A 21,221-nucleotide genomic window follows, 5' to 3' on the forward strand; every position below is an offset into this window, starting at 1 on the left:
AATTTGTTTTTCCTTGTAACCCATATATTTTATTTTATCCATTTAACAACATTATTCCAAGAAGGATTCCTTAGGCTTCACAAGACTGCCAAGGGGATGCATGCAGGAATGTGCTGATAAATGTTCAACATCCAGCTTTTCAGGAAAAACAAACAAACATCACACACTTTTAAGTTTGATCTACATTATTAACATATTCTCTACTTTCTTAGGACTAGAGAAAAAAAGAAAGAAGAGAATGAAGTCTAATAAATGAAGTCCTGACTTATAGTATTTGTCATTAGTGAGGTATAAATGCTTATGCTGAACATTTAACAATCGGCTCTCTAGATCCCTCTATTGGGATTTAGCAGTTCCTGGGTCCATGACATAAAACAAGGTTGAGGTTCCCTGCTTTATAGAGTTGTGTCTAAGGAGCCTGTGTCTGTAATAAAAAACACGATCTTAGTGTGCATAAACAAAAGAAAAGCATCCACATGTGCAGGTTCAGACACCCCCATACTCTGTAATGGTTAAATGGTACTGCATCCAATTTGTGGATGATTGATACTTCTTAGGAATATCAGTGATAGAGCTAAGGCCAGAGAGCCTGGTCTGTCTTTACTACCATAATAACCATGGGTCAATGAATTATCTTCTCTGGGATCCTGTTTCTTCATTTACAAAAAGGGAGAAGGGAGATTGGATTCAATGATATCTACATCATCTAGCTATGAATCTATGATATTTTCAACAAAGCATCAGTGAATAAACATTTATTAAACACCTACTATTTTCCAGGCCCTGTAATAAATGCTGGGAAGACAAAGTCAGACAAGAAACAGACCCTGCTCTGGAGGAATTTATAGTGAAGATAACAGAAAACAGGCTAAACAGAGAGAACAATGGCTGACGAAACCAGAGAAGATTAGATTGGAGAAGAGACTTGGGGTGGGGATGGAGAGATGCCAAGGATAAAATGGTGTCTCAACCTCAGCATGAATCAGTAACCTTTCCAAAGAGAGATGCCCAGGGGTAGCACCTGTTTCTCTAAGCATAGATAGAATCTAGGCCTTCTTCCATGGGATGGCTTCTGAAATTCTGGGAAACACGTCTCTTCTTCAGGTTCAAGAACCCTAGTTTCTGTATAGTATGAATTCAAAGTCCCAGAAGGCATTCCAGTTTGAGGTAAAGTAAATTTCTTAACTGAAAGACCTCTTGTGATTAGGTGAAAAGATCATCTGTGAAATGGCCTGCCTAGGATAGCAGAGCACCCTATCCCTAGAGGCCTTCAAATGAAGGGCCTCACTTGTCCAAGAAGCTGAAAAGTGGATTTCTGCACAGGTATTGAACTCATGGGTCTCTTACTTGTACCAAATGCACAGATTAAAATATAATCAGGAAATATTTAAGAAAACAAGCAAAAATATAATACAACTCAGATGGTGTTTATTTGTGGTTTTCTCTTCTGATTCTGAGTTGACACCACTGGATCATACACCTGATCCCTTCCTACCTAGGACTTATATGAAGATGGGGTAATTTTTCTAAGAGTCCTTGAAGGAGCAACTTTGACATCATTTGCTAGCACCTAGAGTAGCCTGAAGTTATAAACTCCCTCCTTTCCTAGAGCACAGTGTAGAGGGCCCTTGGAGGAAGCATACCCCATAGCCTACAGAAATGGAAACCCCATTTCTGAGGCTTGGCCTAAGGCTCTCCAGTAGAGAGGTAGGGAGGGGTTACATGTCCCTGACTCATCTTAGTTGCTTAGGCTGGCCCAGGGTGGTGATGGTGATTGCATGTTGTTAAGGAGAGTCTCTGCAAAATAAACACATCCCACAGACTACAGGATATGAAAGGAAAAGTTGCTTGAAGGGCTGAAGTTTTATCATTGGTTGCTGATTGTCCAGGGATCAAGAAGTTATTGTGATCAGTACGGCTTTTGAAAGAACATTTCTTCAGGAATCACTGGCAGAACCCGGTTACCATATCAATCTCCAATATGCAGGTAGGTACAAGACATGTTTCTGACATTAAGTGGGTTTGTTGTAAGATTTTTAAAGAAACCTTTACCATTAGGCCTTATCTTTCCCTTTTATCCTACAGATCCAAAATCCTGTAAGTCAATCCCTTTTGCAAAGTTATTTTTGATCAAATGATGAAACAGGAGTCTCCAGTAACTGATTCTACTTCTCTCACTCTGAAAAAAATTAAACTGGAGGAAAATTAAGAGAGCACTTAATTAAAATGGGAACTAGGGGAAAATGGTAAAGGCAATCCTGAAGAGAAATGTGATAAAAGCTAATTAATATTGTCAAATGGTAGACTTCAGAAAAAGTTCTTATAAAAAAAATCTATAATATTTTCTCCCCTTTGGTCTGAGTCTCACTTTCCTGTACTAATTTTTCTATGTCCAATTCTAAAACAGCCTCCAAAGCCTCGTATATCCAAATAATTCAGATTCCTAATTTTTTTTTTTTTTTGCTTTACTTATATGGAGGAGAGGGTGGTTTCTTTTTTTATACCTGGGACAGTCAACTATTTTGTAAAGCTTCTAATCTGAATAGTTTTCATGGCAGAATGATGAAAGGAGCAGTGAAAAACAAACACAGAATTTCTGTTTTTTCACATAACTTAAGAATTCCAATAGCTGATTTACATAGTACATGATGTCCTGAAACTAATATCAGAAAGAATTTTATGTAACACATAATATGATCTCACCAGAGATATACAGACTGTTTGCTCGCTCACTGCTCTGGTTGATTAGGGAATTACTAAGCTTCTGATTTTGTTGGTATGAGACAGACTGGCTTATTCTACTACTACTACCTGCTGCTTGTGACATCGTGGATAGAATGCTGTCTTGGGTTCAAATCCAGCCTCTGACACATACTGAGTGACCCTGAACAAGTTACTTCATTTCACATGGCTCTAGGCCAGAGGCAGCAAACTTGGGGGCAAATTCCTTCCATTCCTAAAATTCAGCTGCACAACTGGACACTTACTAGCTGTGTGACCCTTGACAAATCACTTCACTCTGTTTGCCTGTTTCCTCATTTGTCAAAATGGGGATAATAAATATCACCCCATCTCCCAGAGTTCTTGTGAGGACAAAATGAGATTTTCAAAAAAACTCTATATAAATCTTGAAGCATATTGTTGTCAAATTATAGCCTTAGAGGGTGAAACTGAAGGCTTAATTGATCTGCCCCTCACATAGTCAGTATAAGTGAGATCTGAACGCAGATATCCCTGACTCCAAGACTCTCTTTGCTTTCCTCTTTCTTGTTTATAATCTGAAAAGTTATCATGACAAACACTGAAGCAGAGATAAAGCAGGCCCCCTATGCTTTGTCAACATCCAAGAAACACCACATCATCCTTCTGCTTGCAAATTCAAGAGGTTTTCTTTAGTTCCCATTTAAAGTCTCTAGGTTTCTTTCTCCTTTGAGAATTTCAAAATGGGAGAGTGAAATGAGTTAATAAATTGTCGGGTAACAACGCTTTTGGTCAACAACTCCACACATATCTGCTTGGTCTATGTGTGCTGGAGCCTGGGTTTCTGTGGAAAGGAAAGGTCTAAAAGTCACACCCAGAAGGAAACTGCAAAGAATATAGAGGAAGTTTCTGTTGGCACCTGTTCTTAATTCTCTGTTCCTGAGCCAAGGGTGAAATACCTCACTGCCAGAACCGTGAAGTAATAACTGCTAGGCTGGTTCAGTTAGAATATTGCCTCATTTCCATGGGAGGGGATGTTCCAGCCTGGTGTTATATACCTGATGCTTTCTTTTAAATTACCTGGACCCTTCAGCAGAATGTAAACTCCCCGAGGGCAAGAATTATTCCATTTTTTTTTTGGTCTTTGTAATCCCTGGGACTAAAACAAAGGCACTTAATAAACGCTTGTTGAATTTGATTCAATGAATATATGCTACCTGCATAGGTAAAAAAATCTTGCCCAAGTAGTCCCCACATCTTGGGGGGAATATGACAGAGATAGATGGATTTTACTTTTAGGTGAAGATAAAGGGATCTTCTGCAAGCTTGGGCTGGAGGAGGGGGAAAGATCCAAAGATTCCCACCAAAGAAAACCTCATCTGTAAAATAAAAATTGTCGCCTCAATGACATGTAAAGGTCCTCCTAGCTCTAAATGTATGATCCTATGTGACTAACTCATACACAGATGACCAGGACACAAGGAAAAATGAGTGCGATCAGTCCAAGGAGAGAGGCAGAAAATTGCTTCAAGAAAATGTTGATGGTTGAGTTTACTTTCCAGAATGGCATAGTGGTGTTGAGTCTGGCAAGGCTTCCTGGAGAAGGTGGCCCCTGAGAGGTCCTTAAGTAATAGAAAACCCTTAAATAAATAAAGGGAAATGGATGAAGAGATGGAGAGGGTAGTCCATTCCAGGCCTGGAGGATGAATGAGATGAAGAAGGGATACTCCATCTAGATTATTACTGTTAAAGGGAATAAAAAATTTAACTATTTTCTTAATAAAATATGAACGTTGAGCTCAGTTTTTATTGACTTTTGAAACAAAACCCACTAGGTTTTAGAGGTGCACATGTCCCCCCAAAAATGTGCAAAGAAGCAGTACAGTCAGGTGGATATAGTTAGTTTTGGAGCCTAGGAAGAACTAAGTTCAAGTCCTGATTCTTGAAGATATTGTGTAAACCTGGGCAAATTACTTAAGCTCTTAGTGCTATGAGCAAGTCTCTAAGGCTACCAGTTGCAGAGTGTTGATATGCATTGATAGAGGAAGTTACTCACTGTACACTAATAACACTAAGAGGTTATTCCTTATTCCTAATCTTAGTAGTAAAAATCTAGGTTTGAGTTTGAACTCTGATACTCTCCAAAGAGTTGGGGAGGAAAAGTCAAACAGAAAAGGACAAGTACATTTCTCTATCAAAAAGTCACAGAGAGAGAGTGCAGGGTTACAGTTAAAACTTGCCACAGAAACCTTTTTTTTTTTTTTAAATACAGGGCCTAGGTCTCCACTTTATACTCAAATAACTCATTAAAACCAAAACAATCTTAGTTTTACATTGTTGATATTTCCAGCAAAAAGAGTTAGAAGAGAACTTTTAGATTATTTAATAGCTGTCATTTCAAATTTACAACTCTGAAAACTTTAAGAAAGCCCAGAGGCATTATAACTTGTCTCAGTCCGCTGATTTAAAACCAATCCATCAAACAATTGATGTTTCAAGCTGTGTACACCCCTTGTCAGCTCTCTGTATATTTTCCTGGTGAGCGTTTCAGGAAAAGGCAAGCCTGTCTTAATTATTCATTTCAACAATATATATGAAGTCCCTGCTATGACCAGACAAGAGGCAGCATGCTGTACTGGGCATCTAGAGAGACCTTGCAGTTCGGGACAGCTGGCTTCACAGTCACAGAATTACCAACTTGGTCCTTCATTTGGTAGTCTGCCCTCGGGCTAACTTAGGGCTTTGACTCCCTGGGCAGGTGTTTCACCCTTTGAAGGCCCTGGACCACAGTAAATTACCTGGCAGGTAAAAACCTTCACTCCTGCAGGGAGAGCCCCACGAGGTCGAGATCACAAATCCCGATCTCCCCATCCTCCAGCCTCTGTCCCACAGAGAGTAAGGCACCGGGATTACAAAAGACCAACAGGGGCAGTGCCAGCCTCCAAGGAGCTCCCGGTCTCTGGGGGAGTAAGGGGATGGCCCATGGGCACCGGAAGAACCTGGATGGTCTTTAAAGGGCTCAGAGCGGCACGTGGGCGGTGGGGGGGGGGGGGGAGCAGCACGTGGGCGGCCCCTGGGGGGTACGAAGACAAGAGGTAACACCAGGGGTCGGACAGCCTTTAGCGGTGAGGACAACCAACGGGATTTACTCACTTGGCCCGGAGAGTCAGAGCTGGGCGGGCTGCCCACTCTGGCCCATTCCGGCACGGGCCGGCTCCCCGCGGCGTTGGCCCGGGTGCGGCTCGCTGCCCAGGTGACCCCTGCCACGCCTTCCCGCAGTCGCAGCCGCTCCAGGCCGGGCCTGTGGCTCCCCATCCCCCGCACTGCGGCGGCACGCTTCCTCAGTGTGTGCGGCACCCCCAGCCTTGCAGGGTTTTTTTTTTTTTTTTTTTTTACGTTTTTGTGTTTTATTTGTTTTTTTTTTTTTTAAAAAAAACCTTGGAGAAAAACTGGAAAAGCGGCAAAAAGAAGGTTAGGGGGAGGGGGAAAAGAGCATTCCTAGGGCTGGGGTGGGGGAGGGGCTGGTGCGCAGGGACGTACCTTTCTGTCCGAAGAGGGGGGTCGAAGGAATTGGGTCGATGGGGGCAAGCCCGAGCCACCTTAACTGTGGAACGGCGCGGAGTGATAGGAGGGAGGAGAAGCGGCGAGAGAGCCGCGTGGTCGTTGGGAGCTTGAAGCGGCGGTGGCCCAAGGGCCGGGCCGTGCTCCCGCCCGCACCCCCCACCAAAAGGCTCTGAGTGGTACATCCCGAGGGCGGGTCCCGAGCTGTCCCGCGAGCTCCGGAGGGGCTGGGTCTGGAGGCGGCGGCGGCTTGGAGACTGCCACGGTCACTGTCGCGATCATGGCGTATCCGGGGCATCCTGGCGCGGGCGGGGGCGGCTACTTTCAAGGCGGGGTGAGTGCCCGGGGATGGGTCCGAGCCTGACCCCCAGCCCCCGGCAGCCTGCCCTCCTAGGGGAAGGGTCCGCCTCGCGTCGGAAGTCTAGGGGGCCCCCCGGCCCCGGGACCGAGCTCAGGCAGTCAGGGAGGCCGGGAGCCTTGATAAAAGAGAAATTCCACTCCACAAAAAAAAGAACTCAGGGCACTGGGGAGCCATGGAGGGCGAAAGCTCCCGGGACCGGGGGAGGAGCCGGGCCAGGCCGCCCCTGCTAGGGCTGTTTCCTCCGGAGGGGCCGATGCTGCGCAGCGGGGGGTGCCTCCCTTCCCGTGGGGGGTACCCCAGCGGACATCTTGGGTGGACCCGCCCATGTCCGAGCTGACCTTCTACCGGCCACTGATTAAGTGTGTCTGGCAGTAGTTGTCTAAGAGCCTAGAGCCCAAGACCGGCTAACGATGCGCTTGTGTTTCCTGCTTCGCAGTACGGAGGTGCTCCCGGAGGCCCGGCTTTTCCAGGACAAACTCAGGACCCATTGTACGGATACTTTGCTGCTGTGGCTGGGCAGGTTAGTTTTCCGTTTTTATCTTTTTAAAACACATTGCCAGCTTGCACTTGTTTCGTAACTTAGAGGGAAGCCGCAGCCCCCTCCAAAAAAAAAAAAAAACAAACCATCAATTGAAATTTCTTTGCAGACATTCTTTTCAAAACCTACCTGTAACTTAGCTGCTTTAATACTATGTTGCTCTCTTTTTAATTTAACAAGCATTTATTTTCTCTTCCCACGTTGAAAGAAGGAAAATAAAAACAAAACTCTTACAACAAATGTGCAGAGGAAAGCAAAACACGAATTCCCACATGGGCCAGATCCAGTAAAAGCAGTGACCCAGTTTTCTACCTCCAGACCATCACTTCTTTGTCCTGGAGGTGGGGATCCTGCCTGCTGCCTTATCAGTCTGATCTTTGTATAGATCCGAATGCTTGAGTATTTCATTCTTTTCTCTTTTATCTTAGCCCCCTACCGATCAATTAAAATACTTAAAAAAAAATCCCCGTGCTTCTTATGCCCTCTAAGAGACATGCATATTAAAAAAAAAAAAAGATGGAGAGATCCAAGTATTTTCTATTCTCAGAAATTGGAGATGTTATTCATCATTTATTTTGGCTTAGGTCAAAACTGAACTCATGACTGGCTGGAAACAAAACCCATCTCTTAAGTGTGTTTGAAGATTTGTCAGCTGTGCAGATGTCTTGGAGAATAGCTGAAAGTTGTTTTGAAAGGTTAGTAAGTGTGCAGTTTTAAGAGAAATTGAGGAGCTTAAGTACTGTAACTCCTACTTGTAGGGCTTGTCAGACGTTTTAGAAGGTCATGATTTCATCTGTGTGGTGCCTCTCTCATCAGTGTCAATTGTAAGCCCATCACTCCTTTTCCTAGATAATGGATTTAAAGTTGGAAGGAATCTTTAGGGATCATCTAACCCCCCTAGTCTACAAATTCTACATTCTACAAATGAGGAAACTGAGGCCCAAGAGAATTATGAGTTACTCGAGGCCACAAGTAGTTGAGAGGAATTTGAATCCAGTTACAAGGCCCATATTCTTACTACCTCCATCTTATCTTAAATAACCCTTAGCCTGCTTTTCTCCAGGAACTTCCCAGGACCAAGAACCATTTGATTTTTTTTCTATTTTGTGGGTTACTGAGAGGCCATCCTGCCAGAGTTGATAAAGATATCTCCTTCAGGCTAGGAAGACTGAGCTTCTGGCCCTACTTCTGACATACACTGGCTCAGTGACCCTGGGCAGGTCACTTAACTTCTCAGGGCTCTAAGCAGCTCTCTAAAATGATAACTTTCAGTCACAGAAGTTCTTCTCTTGGGTCTTCCCATACCAGTGGAGTCCTAGATCTGTGGGTCCCTGTGCCCTGAAGTCAAGTTCATCCTCCAGGAGCCAGCTTCCAGGGAAATGCTTTAGACACCATAGATAGGAATTTTAGCAAGGAACCTTCTAGAAGAAACAAGTGTGGGATAGGTACCATTAAATATATTCAAAATGTATCCAGAAACATTCAAAGAATATGGATGAAGGCCCTCCCCAGACCCTTTTCTCTTTGAGCCTGACAGCAGTGCATGAGGCTGTGCAGCCTCACCTGTATGTGTGCTGACTCTCTGCACAAGAATGTTAGCTCTTTGAGGGAAGGGACTGTTGTGGGTTTTTTTTTCTTTGTGTCACCAGAACTTGGCACAGTTCCTTGTACATAACAGGCACTTCATACATTTTTGTTGAAACTTATTAACATAGCACTTTAAATAAGCGTGTGGTGGATAAAGTAGGTGCTTTTATTTATCCTGTTTTACAGATGGAAAAACTGTGACTGAGAAGTTAGGTGACTTGCCCAGAGTCACAAAACTTGTAAGACTTGAGGCGCAGAATCCAATCTCAGACTTGCCTGACTCCAAATCCAGTACTCAATCCACTAGCTCACAAGCTGGTCAGATTTTTGGATGACACAAACCTGAGAAGATTAGCTGGCTCATTTAATGATGTAACCAAGAAATAGAAAGATTACATCGGTCTAATATAATGAGCCTAATCTAATCAGGTGAAACTTAATAGGAATAATGGGAATATTTCCACTTAGGTTCATTGAATTAAAGGATGGAGGAGATTGGTTTGACTCAGCAGCTGATCCTGTAGGAAAGACCTAGGAGTTTTCAGTTACTCTCAAGTTTGATGTGAATCAGGAACATGATGTGGCCTCCAGAAACAGGCATAAGACAGTTTTAGGCTTCATTAATGGAAGCCTGGTTTTCACAAAAAGGCACCTAGTAGCTCCATTGTATTCTGCTCTAGTCAGCCCCAGTCTGCAGGCTTGTGTTCATATTGTTTTAGGAGGGACTTGGATGATCTGGTGTGATTTTCATAGGAGAATGACTAAATTCTTATCTGTCATATGAGGAGCTGTGGAAGAACTCAGGATGTTTGGCCCAACAGGAAAAAAGCCAGCAGATGACACATGAGGTTGGTTTCCAACTGTTTTCCAAGTTGTATGTGATCGGAATGACTTTGTGCTGACTCTGAGGACAGAATTATAGCTTGTGGGAGCAGAAATGAGGAGTGGCAGATTTTGACCCAGTGCAAACTCCCCAGCCCAGCAATCCAAAATTGGAAGGTGCTTAACTTGAAGGGAGTGAGTTCCCTGGCATTGGAGGTGTTCAAGTAGAGGTTGGATGATCAGTTTGAGGCTTTTTAGATTAGGAAAGGGGGAAAGGAATAAGCATTTATTGGTTGCCTACTGTGTACCGACCAGGCACTGTGATCAGCACTGTACAGATGTTAGACAATTTGATTGTCAAAACAACTCTAAGAGGTAGGTATTATTATAATCTCCATTTTATAATTGAAGAACTGAGGCAGACAAAAGTTAAGTAGTTTGCCCAAGGTCACACAGCTAGTAAGAGTTTGAAGCAGGGTTTGAACCCAGGTTTTCCTGACCTTACTAGGTGGCACGGTGTGTATAGAGCACCAAGCCTGGAGTCAGGAAGACTCATCTTCCTGAGTTCAAATCCAGCCTCAGACCCTTTCACTTAATCCTGTTTGTCTCAGTTTCCTCATCTGTAAAATGACCTGAAGAAGGAAAGGGCAAACCACTGCAGTGTCTTTGCCAAGAAAACCTTAAACGCGTGACAGTCAGACAGGACTGAACCACAGTGTCCTGACCCCAGCCTTGGTGCTCTTTTCACAGCTTGCTGCCTAAATGAGCTCCAGGGTCCTTTCAGCCTTTGGCTTCTGTGGGCCCTGTTGTTGGCTGAGACCCAAATTCGAACATTCTGAGGGTCCCAGGGGTTAGAAATAGCTCCCCTTTAGGCGGTGGCCCTGCACTGGTTCAGCCTGCTCTTATGCAGTAAATATGGGGCTGTGATGGCTTGGCCACATCATGGTGATCCGGCTCTCATGCCTGGATTGTTAGTTTTATTTTTCCCAAGCATGGAAGTAACATGTTACGCTACATATGCAGGGAGATGTCTGGGTGAAACGTTTAAAAGAGCACACACAGAGTGGACTGGCTGAGAAGGGATGGAAAGTGGAGCTGCACCCCCCAAGCACCCACTTAATGGGACAGCGATAAGTATCTGAAACCCCAAGCCAAGGCAAACTTAAAACAAGAGTATTTTGATCCACCCGTCACCTCAGTAACTCCAGCCTGCTTACCTTGCTGTCTCCTTGGCCTTGCCACCGGCTTGGCTCTTTGTTTTTACTTCTCGCACCTGTAACAGGACTAGTCTTTTGTACAGCCGCCTTTGACCGAGTTAGGTTGTGAAGGCTTAAATTCGGACGAGGTTGAAAAGACCTTAAGAATGTTTAATGTTCAGCTCTTGCTCATTTATTCTACTAGTAAAAAGGTGTCACTAAGAATTTGGCAGCTAACTGTCAAGTATTAAAGAAATGATTTGCAAAATTCTGTGAAAAGGAAATTAAATTGTTTTGCCCCTGCGTGGATAAAGAATTTTGTTTATATACTAAGATCATTGGTCTTTTTTTCTGAGCAATAGGATGAGAGGTAAACTTTCTAATCATGTGTTGCATAAATCATTTATGTCTAAAACACTTGACTTTGGCAGGTTTTCCCAGCAATTGCAGGGAGAGCATTAGTGACTGAGGCAACATTGAACTTACTTCGTGCATATCAGATCTCACTGGGAGGTGGCTGATTAGAATTTATGTGCATGAAGATGTTAGTTCCAAATTAAATTAAGGAATTTATTGGAAATTATTCAGAGTTTATAGGATCTTTGATATGGAGCACAATAGGACCTCAGAGTCTGTCCCACTTTCCAGATGAAGAAACTGAGGACAGAGAGGGTTATTGACTTTCTCAGCATTAGTTAGGTAGTGAAGTTAAGAGGCAGGATTTGAACCCAGGTAGGTACTTCAAATGCTAAAATTTAGATGTAAATATTCTTAGTATAGTAATCTTTTTTTATATCAACATATACAATTATATTCAAATGATCTAAAATTGAATGTTGCCTTAACTTTGAAGATAAAGTAGATTTTGTGATGGGGCGGGGGTTGTGATGTTTAATTGAAACTAACTAATCTGAATATTAATGACCTGGTAATGTTACAAAAAGTTTGTATAAAGCTTTGTTTTCTTCAGGATAAGAATAGAGATGGTTTCCAATTAAATTACACATTAAAAAGGGAATGCTAAAATACAGCTCTCCAAATAATACTTGTTTTTTAAAGTGATCTGGCCTTTTGTCTGAATTACTTTTAATTCAGAATGCAGAATTTGGGGTTGAAGTCTTCTGTAGGCATGACACTACATTGAAACAACCCTTTAATAGTTTCTTTCATGTGAAAATCAGACTGAAATTTAATGGAAGCTTCCTAATGACCTCTTCTTAGTCACCAAATCATAGTATTTGAGTTTAGAGAGCTAGTCCAGCTTGTTCATTTTACACAGAGATTCTGGCTTACCTGAAGCCACTTAGCTGCTCAGCAGAATGGCCCCCCTCCCCTTCTGTCTCCTCGAATTCCCGATTCTTTCCCCCACACCCTGGCCTCACTGCAGCATTTCACACGGACTGAGTTCTTAGAAACTTTGCTTGGCTTCCTGTCTGATACTGTGCTATCTCTGGGAAACTGGAGCAGGGCAGAGTTCTCATCAGGCTCTCAGCTCTCCCAGTGGGTGGGATGGTTTCCAGTTACTTTCCATTAGAAATCAGAAGGGATGGAGATGCGACCACCTGTCTACTATGCATCATAGAAGAGTTGGAGCCACCTGTTCCTGACTCTATTGCAGCTCTCCCTCATCACGGTGCTTTGTAGAAATGAAAGGAGTTCCAAGAAACCTGTTTACACACACTCCTACCGACATTTTACATGCTGTGGATGGTGGCCCTTTGCTTTGATAGGTACCTCTTGCTGAGCAGCACAGAGAGCCCAGTACTGAAAGTGAAACCCAAACAAGAAAAGGAAACTGTTGTGATCCTTATTTCCTGTTTGTTTTTTTCCAAAAGGATGGGCAGATAGATGCCGATGAGTTGCAGAGGTGTCTGACCCAGTCGGGCATTGCTGGAGGATACAAACGTAAGTCAATCATTAGAGTGTCTTACCGTGCTATGTTTTGACTGTTGGTCGTGGGTAAGGCAATTACAATTTGTGCGGGGCAGCAGTTAGGAGTCTTAACAGCTCCCCTGAGCTGCTCACTGCTGACATGTAAAGTTTCATTTGAACTCTCAGTCTTTCATGCTATACTTCCCTGCCTCCTGGAGGGCTCTTGACTGGGCTCGGGGAGGTGACTCTTGTCCCCCTCACAGGAGTCAGCGTGGCTCGGGTTGCCCCACCCCCATTGCAGGTCACAGAAACATGAGTGCCAAGCTGGACATTAGGGCACACTTTGCTGACTTTGTTCAGGTCATCACTAGCATGTTATAAATTTTCAGCTATTATGTTTCTAATTTTTTAAGTGAAGGTCTGGGGATCAGAAAAAAATGGCATTTATTAAGCATTCTTTGTGTTCATGTGAAAGGGTACTGGATTTGGAGTCCCAGGACTTGTGTTCAAGCCTACCTTCAAGTCACCTAACCTCTATGGGCCTCAGTTTCCTCATCTGTAAAATGAGAGGTTGGCCTAGATGCCCTAAGTTTCCATGATCACCCATCTCACAGTGAGATCTGCAGACTCACCTCAGAGAGAACGCTGGTCCAGTGGATAGAGGATTGGGCTTGTTGTCAGAAAGACCTGGATTCAAATCCTGCCGCAGTGACTTATATTCATGGGACCAGAGCAAGTCCCTGAGCCCCTCAGCCTCAGCGTCCTCATCCCTAAAACTAGGAGGTTGAACTCTGTGATCTCCCAGGTCTCGTTCCTAAGTCTGATCCTAAGCTCTCAGGCGATAGACAGGCAGACATCTTTGCTAGGCCCATTTGGGAAAAAATAAAAGCGCCAATTCTCTGGTCGAAGGTCTAGGCATTAGTCAGCTTCCTGTCCCGGTGGTTTTCTTTTGGGGATGAATTAGGGCCTTTTAGCCTTAGGTGCATCTGGGGATTTTCTCTAAAGCTATTTCTTCTCTCTGTTGTGATAGATCCATCTCTGGGGGGTTGGCTCTTCAGTGAATATTTGAGTAGCCACTGGATAGATGAATACCTCCATCCATATGTGATAACTTGCATTTATTCTGAAGAACTCAGTGTTTCAAACCCATGGCTTTGCTTTTCTTTATCATCTTGAAGGTCCAGTAGACTTAGCTCAGCCATATAGGTAAAGAAGTTAGAGCAAAACCACATAAACCAAGAAAATAAAGAATTAATAACCCTTTCGTATTTATCTCCTCATTGTTGCTTCTGCTTTCACTCTTATCAGTCAGCAGGCATTTCTTAAATACCTACTATGTGCCAGGCCCTGGAGATACAGAGCTAGACTTCAGTCTAGGTAGCTGTATATACATAGAAGTATCTGCAAAATGCATAAAAATAAATACAGGGTTGGTTGGGGTGGGGGAGTGACAGTCTGGTGGCAAGGGAGTAGGGGAGACCAGGAAAGGCCCCAAGCACAAAATGGTGTAGGAGCTGCTCCTTGGAGGATTCTGGGAGTTAAAAGGGGGGAAGGAGTAGATTCCTTGCATGGGGACAAGATGGAAGGTGATGCGTGAGGAACAGGTAGGCCCATTTGCCTCTGCTGGAGGGCACAGGAGGGTGTGTTAAGCCTGGAGGGAGGCAGGCTGTAAAGGGCATTAAGTGCCAGGCAGAGCATCCTTGTGACCCTGGTCCTAGGCCCTCACTGCCAGCCTCCAAGGCAATGGCAGCAGTGATCTGGGAGGTCTTTACCCCTCCCCCACTCCACATCGGGTCTACACAGCTGTCACACTCGCCTTTCCTCTGTGCAGAGTTGGCCTTTGCCTCTCTTCTGCTCCAAAGTCCTTCCAGGCTGGGCTAAAACAAGGCCTTCCACAGTCGAGTCTGCTGGTGCCCTTCCTTTATAGGCTTCTCCTGCATGGTTCTCTGCCAGAATGAGCTGCCCTGCCCAGACACACCCTGCCCTTCCCTCTCTATGCTTGAAATACCGTCCTTTTTTATTTTTGCTTTTGAATTTCTTCTTCTTGTAATTCATTTCAATTGAGGGGTTTTCTTGGCAAAGATACTGGAGTAGTTTGCCATTTCCTTCCCTTCTGTGTCCCCATTTTACAGATGAGGAAACTAAGGCAAGTAGGGATCAAGTAACTTGCTAGAAAGTACCTGAGGCTGGATTTGAATTCATATCTTCCCAACTCCAGGCCCACGCTACATCCATTGCACTGCCTACCTGCCGCATGGAATTTCTACCCACCCTTAAAAGCCACCTTAAGTGGCATCTCCTTCCCTGACTCATTTTGGACCTTCACATAGCACTGTTTAGCATCTTCCTGGTGTATTTACCATGTTAGTTATCTTCAAGTGAGTCTTTCCTTCCTCTGATGTTGTAAGCTTCCAGACTGGTGTCAGGAAGTGGGCCTTTGCAGATTGCTCACAGTAGATCAGCCCTGCATCTAGCTTAGTAAGCATCTGTTGAATGGTTAGGGATTGTGTAGGTCTCCTCTGGGCTTTTGTTGAGTGAGTAGTAATAGAACTAGAACTAAAGCCTCAGATTTCTGGTTTTCCATGACACTCTTTATTTGTTAAACCCTGCCTTTATTAGCTCTACCTCAGTTACTGTGGGATATCTTACTGATGATGTAAATTATTTACACCTTGAGGTTTTCTCCTCCTGAATTCTCATCTTCCGCTTGTGCTTCCGCTTGTGCCTTGTCTTATATGGCTTGTAGCTGCGTTCTTGGGTCACGCTTGTAAGACAGCTTTGTGTTTTTCCTGGAGAGTTATTGCTGGAGTACTTTCAGCTGAGCTGTACCTGTCTCCAGTGTATGTGAAAAAGCTTCATTGGTCATTTTAACAACAATCCCTTAACAAGGGATTCTGTCTAACCACATGTGAATAAGATGAGTATTTGAAGGAACAGAATTGGGCTGGAAGAAACCCCCAGGCTGAGGATAGTGGTGGGAGATGAGCCATTCACAGCGTTTTCTCAAAAATAGAAAAGTTGTTTTCTATCAAGAATTGCTCTGACTTGCTGTTATTTTATGATTGCTGCTCTTCATTTGATGAAAGGTAGGGACTTGGGGAGTGGGGGAAGGCTTAACTTCAGTTATCTCTGAGTCTTGCAGCTGCTCTAGTTGAGTTTGCAGGGCCAAGTACATTTCCCCAGCTCACAAAATATGCATGAGCCCTGTCCTGATTAACCTTTTGTTCTCATCCCTGACTGTCACACTCTCCAGATTCCATCAGACATCTAAGTTCCTGTGCATGTATTTAGAAGCAGTGGACTTTTTATGCCATGTAAGCCTTGGCTTGGGCATCTCTGCTAGGCCCTGGGAACATGTGCTAACGTAGTAAGTGGCCTGGATGAGCTGAGCTGAGAAGTGTTCCGCTCATCCAGCCTGCCTCGGGCTCCAGCCTCCAGAACGCTGTCATGCTCCTGGTAGTAGGTTAAAGTCAAAGACTGCGTCTTCTTCCACTTGTGCCCTGCCCAGTTTTGAACGAATGCGTCCAGACCCAGAAAGCAAGAGAAAGAGCTTCACGTGGTCACCTAATGCTGTAGCCCCTCCCCAGGAGATGAGTGGAAAGGCCTCCCAGCTGCAGCAGCAGCGGCCACAGCTGTTGGAAAGCTCAGGCACCACATCCTTGTATTTTAGTAGAAAAGACCTTGGTTCTCAGCCACGTATTGACTCTAATGCAGCGTACTTCTAGCAAGTCTAGTTATCTCATTCTAGCCCACGATATATCTTAAGAGGATGCAGAGCCGAGGGGGAAGAGACCTCAAAAGGCTATGCCCTCTGACAGCTAGATGTTAAGGGAAAGGAGACAACAAAGCTAAGAAAATCCACACCAAGATGTAAGAATTTCCCATCTTTTAGCTTGAGGGTAATAGTTTCTGATGCTTCCAAAGTACCCCCAAATATTATAATTGATACTGTAATGATGACACCAAGTTAGCAAGAGATGTAAGTATGATCAGTATGTCTCGTTTTTAATAAAGAAGCAGCATGGCCAAATGACTAGGATTCTGGGCTTGGAGTCAGGGAGACCTCAGATCTGATCCCCAGCTGCTGTGTGACCTTGGGCAAGTCAGTCGGTTAAGCACTTGGTGCTACGTTGGTGAAGAGAGCCTCATGCATGGAGTTCCCCATGCTTCAGAAGGTTTTAGAAAGATGTCCATCAAAATGGTAAAAAGGAACACTTTTGTCTCTTGAAGGGGGAAATGCCTCAGTTATCTATAAAATTCACATAAAGGAATAATTTTTTTTCTGAAGATTTTGAAAAAATGATGCATCACTATATAGTTATTAAATAGATTCCAGGAAGAAATAATTCCACATTCTTGATATGCCTTGCAGTTGCTTAGGTGCTTAATAAATGTGTGGATAATTTGACTGTATCTGATGTAATCAGAATCAGTGTTAATGGTATTATAATATTGAATATATGTACTCTTTTTGCTTTAACAGCTTTCAACTTGGAGACTTGCAGGCTTATGGTCTCGATGTTGGATGTATCCTTTTAATGCTGAAATGAATATTGTAATTGTGATGTGAATAGGCTTAACCCAAAGGTAATATTCAGTGCTACATAAGATATTATTAGCGTAAACAATAAAAAACAATAAAACTTCTTTTATTGAAGTAAGTGCTTATAAAATGTTGATATAATTTTGAGGGAATAAAGGAAGTCTGTTAGCTTTTTTTTTTTCAAATGCTTTATTAACTTCTGATTTACATCATTCATTTCCGCAAGATTTTGAGTCACAAATTTTCTCCCCGTTTCTCCCCTACCCACCCCCCCCCAAACTAGCAGTCCCACAGGATATCCCCTCCTCTGATCAGCTCTCTCCCATATTTTCTCCCATACCCCTTTCAACTTTTCCAGTGGATCTCTATGCCCCAGTGCCTGTATATCTTATTTCCCATTTACATGTAAAATAGTATTAATAATAGTGTATATGTCTGTGTATGTATATACATATATATATATATATATATATATATATATATATAAATATTTTAAACATTTTATTTTAAAACTTTGAATTACAGATTCATTCCCTTCCGCCCTTGTCACCCACCCTTACTGGGAAAGATAAGCAGTGCAGTATAGGTTGTACATGTGTAGCTAATGCAAAACATTAACATAGTGGATATATTGTAAAAGACTGACTATATTTCCCTCCCTCCTATCCCACCTGCCACTTATTCTATTCTCTACTTTGATCCCGTCCCTTTTCAAAAGTGGGTGCTTTCAACTTCCCCCCGCCAGCCTGCCCTCCCTTCCCTCATCCCCCCTCTCATCCCCTTCCCCCCTACTCTCCTGTAGGGTGAGATACCCTATTTAGTGTGTATGTCATTCACTCCCTAAGCCAAATTCAGTGAGAATAAAGTTGACCCATTCCCTTTTGCCTTCCTGTTCTTCCCCTCCATTGTAACCATTGTCCCTTACCTCTTCTATATGAGATAGTTTACCCCATTCTGTCTCTCCCCATCTCCTCTCATTATATTCCTCTCTCACCTCTTAATTTCACTTTTTAAGTATCATCCCTTCCTATTCAATTGGTCCTGTGCCCTCTATCTATGTATACCTGTACACATACATACACACATTCACATATGTATTCGTATGCCCATATACCCTCCTATATAGACATATATATGTATATATATACATATATATGTATATATATACATATATATGTGTATACACATTTATATTCCCTTCAACTATTTTCATACTGAGAAAAGTTTCATCAGTTAACAATTATCGTTTTTCCATGTAGGGATGTAAATAGTTCAACTGTGATAAGTTCCTTATGATTTCTTTTCCCAGTTTACCTTCTTATGCTTCTCTTGTTTCTTGTATCTGAATGTCAAATTTTCTACTCAACTCTGGTTTTTTCATCAAGAATGCTTGAAAGGCCTTTATTACACTGAATGACCATATTTTCCCCTGAAACATGATACTCAGTTTTGCTGGGTAGGTGACTCTTGGTTTTAATCCCAGCTCCTTTGACCTCCAGAATATCATATTCCATGCCCTTAGATCCCTCAGTGTAGAAGCTGGCAGATCCTGTGTTATCCTGATTGTTTTCCACAATATTCAAATTGTTTCTTCCTGGTTAAGCTTGTAATATTTTCTCCTTGACTGGGAATTCTGGAACCTGGCTATAATGTTCCTAGGAGTTTTCTTTTTGGGATCTTTTTCAGGAGGTGATCGGTAGGTTCTTTCAACCTCTGTTTTGCTCTCTGGTTCTAAAACATCAAGGCAGTTTTCCTTGAGAATTTCTTGAAGGATGATTTCTAGGTTCTTTTTTTTTTGATCATGGCTTTCAGGTAGTCCAGTAATTTTTAAATTATCTCTCCTGGATCTATTTTCCACATCAGTGGCTTTCCCAATGAGATATTTCACATTAACTTCTACTTTTTCATTTGTTTGGATCTGTTTAATAGTATCTTGATTTCTCATAAAGTCACTAGCTTCCATTTGCTCCAATCTAATTCTGAAGGAGTGATTCTCTTCAGTGAGCTTTTGAGATTCTTTTTCCATCTGGCAAATTTGGCTTTTTAAGGTATTCTCCTCGTTGCCTTTTTGAGCCTCTTTTGCCATCTGGGTTAGTCTATTTTTTAAGGTGTTATTTTCTTCAGTCAGGTTGTTTACTCTCATTTCATAATTTTCTTGGCATCGTTCTCATTTCTCTTCCTAATTTTTCCTCCACTTCTCTTATTTGGTTTTCAAAATCCTTCTTAAGGTCCTCTATGGCCTGTAACCAGCTAGTATTTTCCTTGGAAGCTTTTGGTGCAGGATTTCTGACTTCACTGTCTTCCTCCTGTTCCATACTTTGGTCCTTTTTGTCCCCAAAATAGGAGTGTAAAGTTGGGTTGCTCCGCTTGCTTTGATATCCTCCCCCCTAAAAATTAGTCTTGCTAACAAATAGAGAATATTCCGATTTCAGCAAACAGTTTTTGTAGTCTTTTATAGTGGGTCCTGATCTCTTCAGGTTGGAGGACCTGTTTTAATGCAAAAAATTTCTTAGACATGATCATGATTTCTGCTAGTGGTATCTGGTGATTACAAAGATAGTTGGTGACAAAGCTTCCATAAATTCAGTAATGCCTTCAAATGAATTTGTTTTATTTATCACAACAGCTACATTCATTTAAAAATAATCCATATGTGTGCGACAAATGTCATAACAAATGTTTTTCAGCCCGTACAAGATATATTTGCTTATGTATTGTGCTGAATCTGCTGTTTTTGTTAGATTTAAAGATACAAACAATAACACTTCCTGCACATCAAGTTTTATGGATCTGGAGTCGTACTATTAAATGGATTCAGAATTGGCTGAATGACTAGACTTGGAAGACTACTTCTGAGTGGATTCATGTCAGTATGGAACGAGGTCTAGTGGTAGCTTAAGGAATTGGAGACCTTGGGTCAAGATGATTTAGTGAGTCATTTATCCAGTAAATCTCTGTTAGTTTTAGTTAGTGCATTTGTTAGCAAGACTAATTTCTGAGTCTAGTTGATAGAAGGATTCTCATGATTTTATGATCATACCTCATATGCAAGATGATATCATTTATAAAAAATGGGAAATGATAATAAAATTACGTTAACAAATAAATCTATGGAGCCACCTCATTATAGACCATGGCTATGGTTTAGTGTGCGGTTCCCCTCCCCCCCACCCAGGAAATGATGACATTTTCCTAACTTCTGGATCTTTCCTTTGGTTGTTTATGGCATTTATTTTGGAAATAAACCAGTCATATTCCTTAATTGTCATTTAGAGAGACATGTCTGGCACCATGGGTTTTAGTGAATTTAAAGAACTTTGGGCTGTGTTGAATGGCTGGAGACAACACTTCATAAGCTTTGACAGTGACCGAAGCGGGACAGTGGACCCACAAGAGCTACAGAAAGCCCTGGGGACTATGGGTAAGTGGTCATATTGAGATGATTTTCTAGTTGCTATAAGTCATAGTTTATCCAGACCAAAAAACAGATGTTACTGTTTTTATATATTTTCCAGAAATTAATATGATATTAGTAATTGGAACAGGTTCTGGTTCCTAGAATTTACTTGAAGTGCTTCCTTCAAAAAGAGTTTGAGAGACTCTTAAAAATAGCATTTTTTTAATAATGTAACTTGTTTCCACCATATCATTCCCTATGAAAATTGAACCTCTTGTACAATTTAATAAGTCACCTTGTCTCATAACAAAAGAGAGCCGTTCCTTACAATTTTTTAAAACAACTTTTTTTAAAAAGAGGAAAAAAGTCAGTAAAACTGCTCAGACCATCAAAAAAAAAAATCTGATAATACCAGTGGACCTTTTCCCACACACCTCAGCAAAGGAATGGTCAAAGATGTCCCTTCATCTTCCTAACAGACTTCCAACCCTTGTCATTGGATCTTTTTTTTTCTCCTATTTAGGGTTTAGATTGAGCCCCCAAGCGGTGACCTCAATTGCAAAGCGATACAGCACAAATGGAAAGATAACTTTTGATGACTACATTGCCTGCTGTGTGAAGCTTAGAGCCCTCACTGGTACGTT

At 42.4% G+C, this 21,221-nt stretch overlaps 1 protein-coding gene across 3 annotated transcripts in view; it reads left to right on the forward strand.

The window, feature by feature from the left end:
- Positions 1–1,964: 1,964 nt before the first annotated feature.
- The window catches only part of SRI (sorcin), a 22,309-nt gene continuing 3,052 nt past the window's right edge, over positions 1,965–21,221 (forward strand). For 2 of the 3 annotated variants that reach the window (XM_069086214.1, XM_069086217.1), the window contains exons 1-6: positions 6,438–6,595; positions 7,059–7,142; positions 12,601–12,670; positions 17,121–17,164; positions 20,454–20,601; positions 21,101–21,214. In XM_069086214.1, coding sequence (XP_068942315.1) covers positions 6,542–6,595; positions 7,059–7,142; positions 12,601–12,670; positions 17,121–17,164; positions 20,454–20,601; positions 21,101–21,214 — 514 coding nt within the window. In that variant the 5' untranslated portion in view covers positions 6,438–6,541. Of the gene's footprint in view, positions 1,988–6,437; positions 6,596–7,058; positions 7,143–12,600; positions 12,671–17,120; positions 17,165–20,453; positions 20,602–21,100; positions 21,215–21,221 lie in introns of those variants that run through there. The other variant, XM_069086215.1, reaches the window with a different exon arrangement.

This window comes from Petaurus breviceps, unplaced genomic scaffold (genome assembly GCF_028583685.1).
Source record: "Petaurus breviceps papuanus isolate PSGF00001 unplaced genomic scaffold, PetGlider_PUasm1.0 178, whole genome shotgun sequence".
Classification (NCBI taxonomy): Eukaryota; Metazoa; Chordata; class Mammalia; order Diprotodontia; family Petauridae; genus Petaurus; species Petaurus breviceps.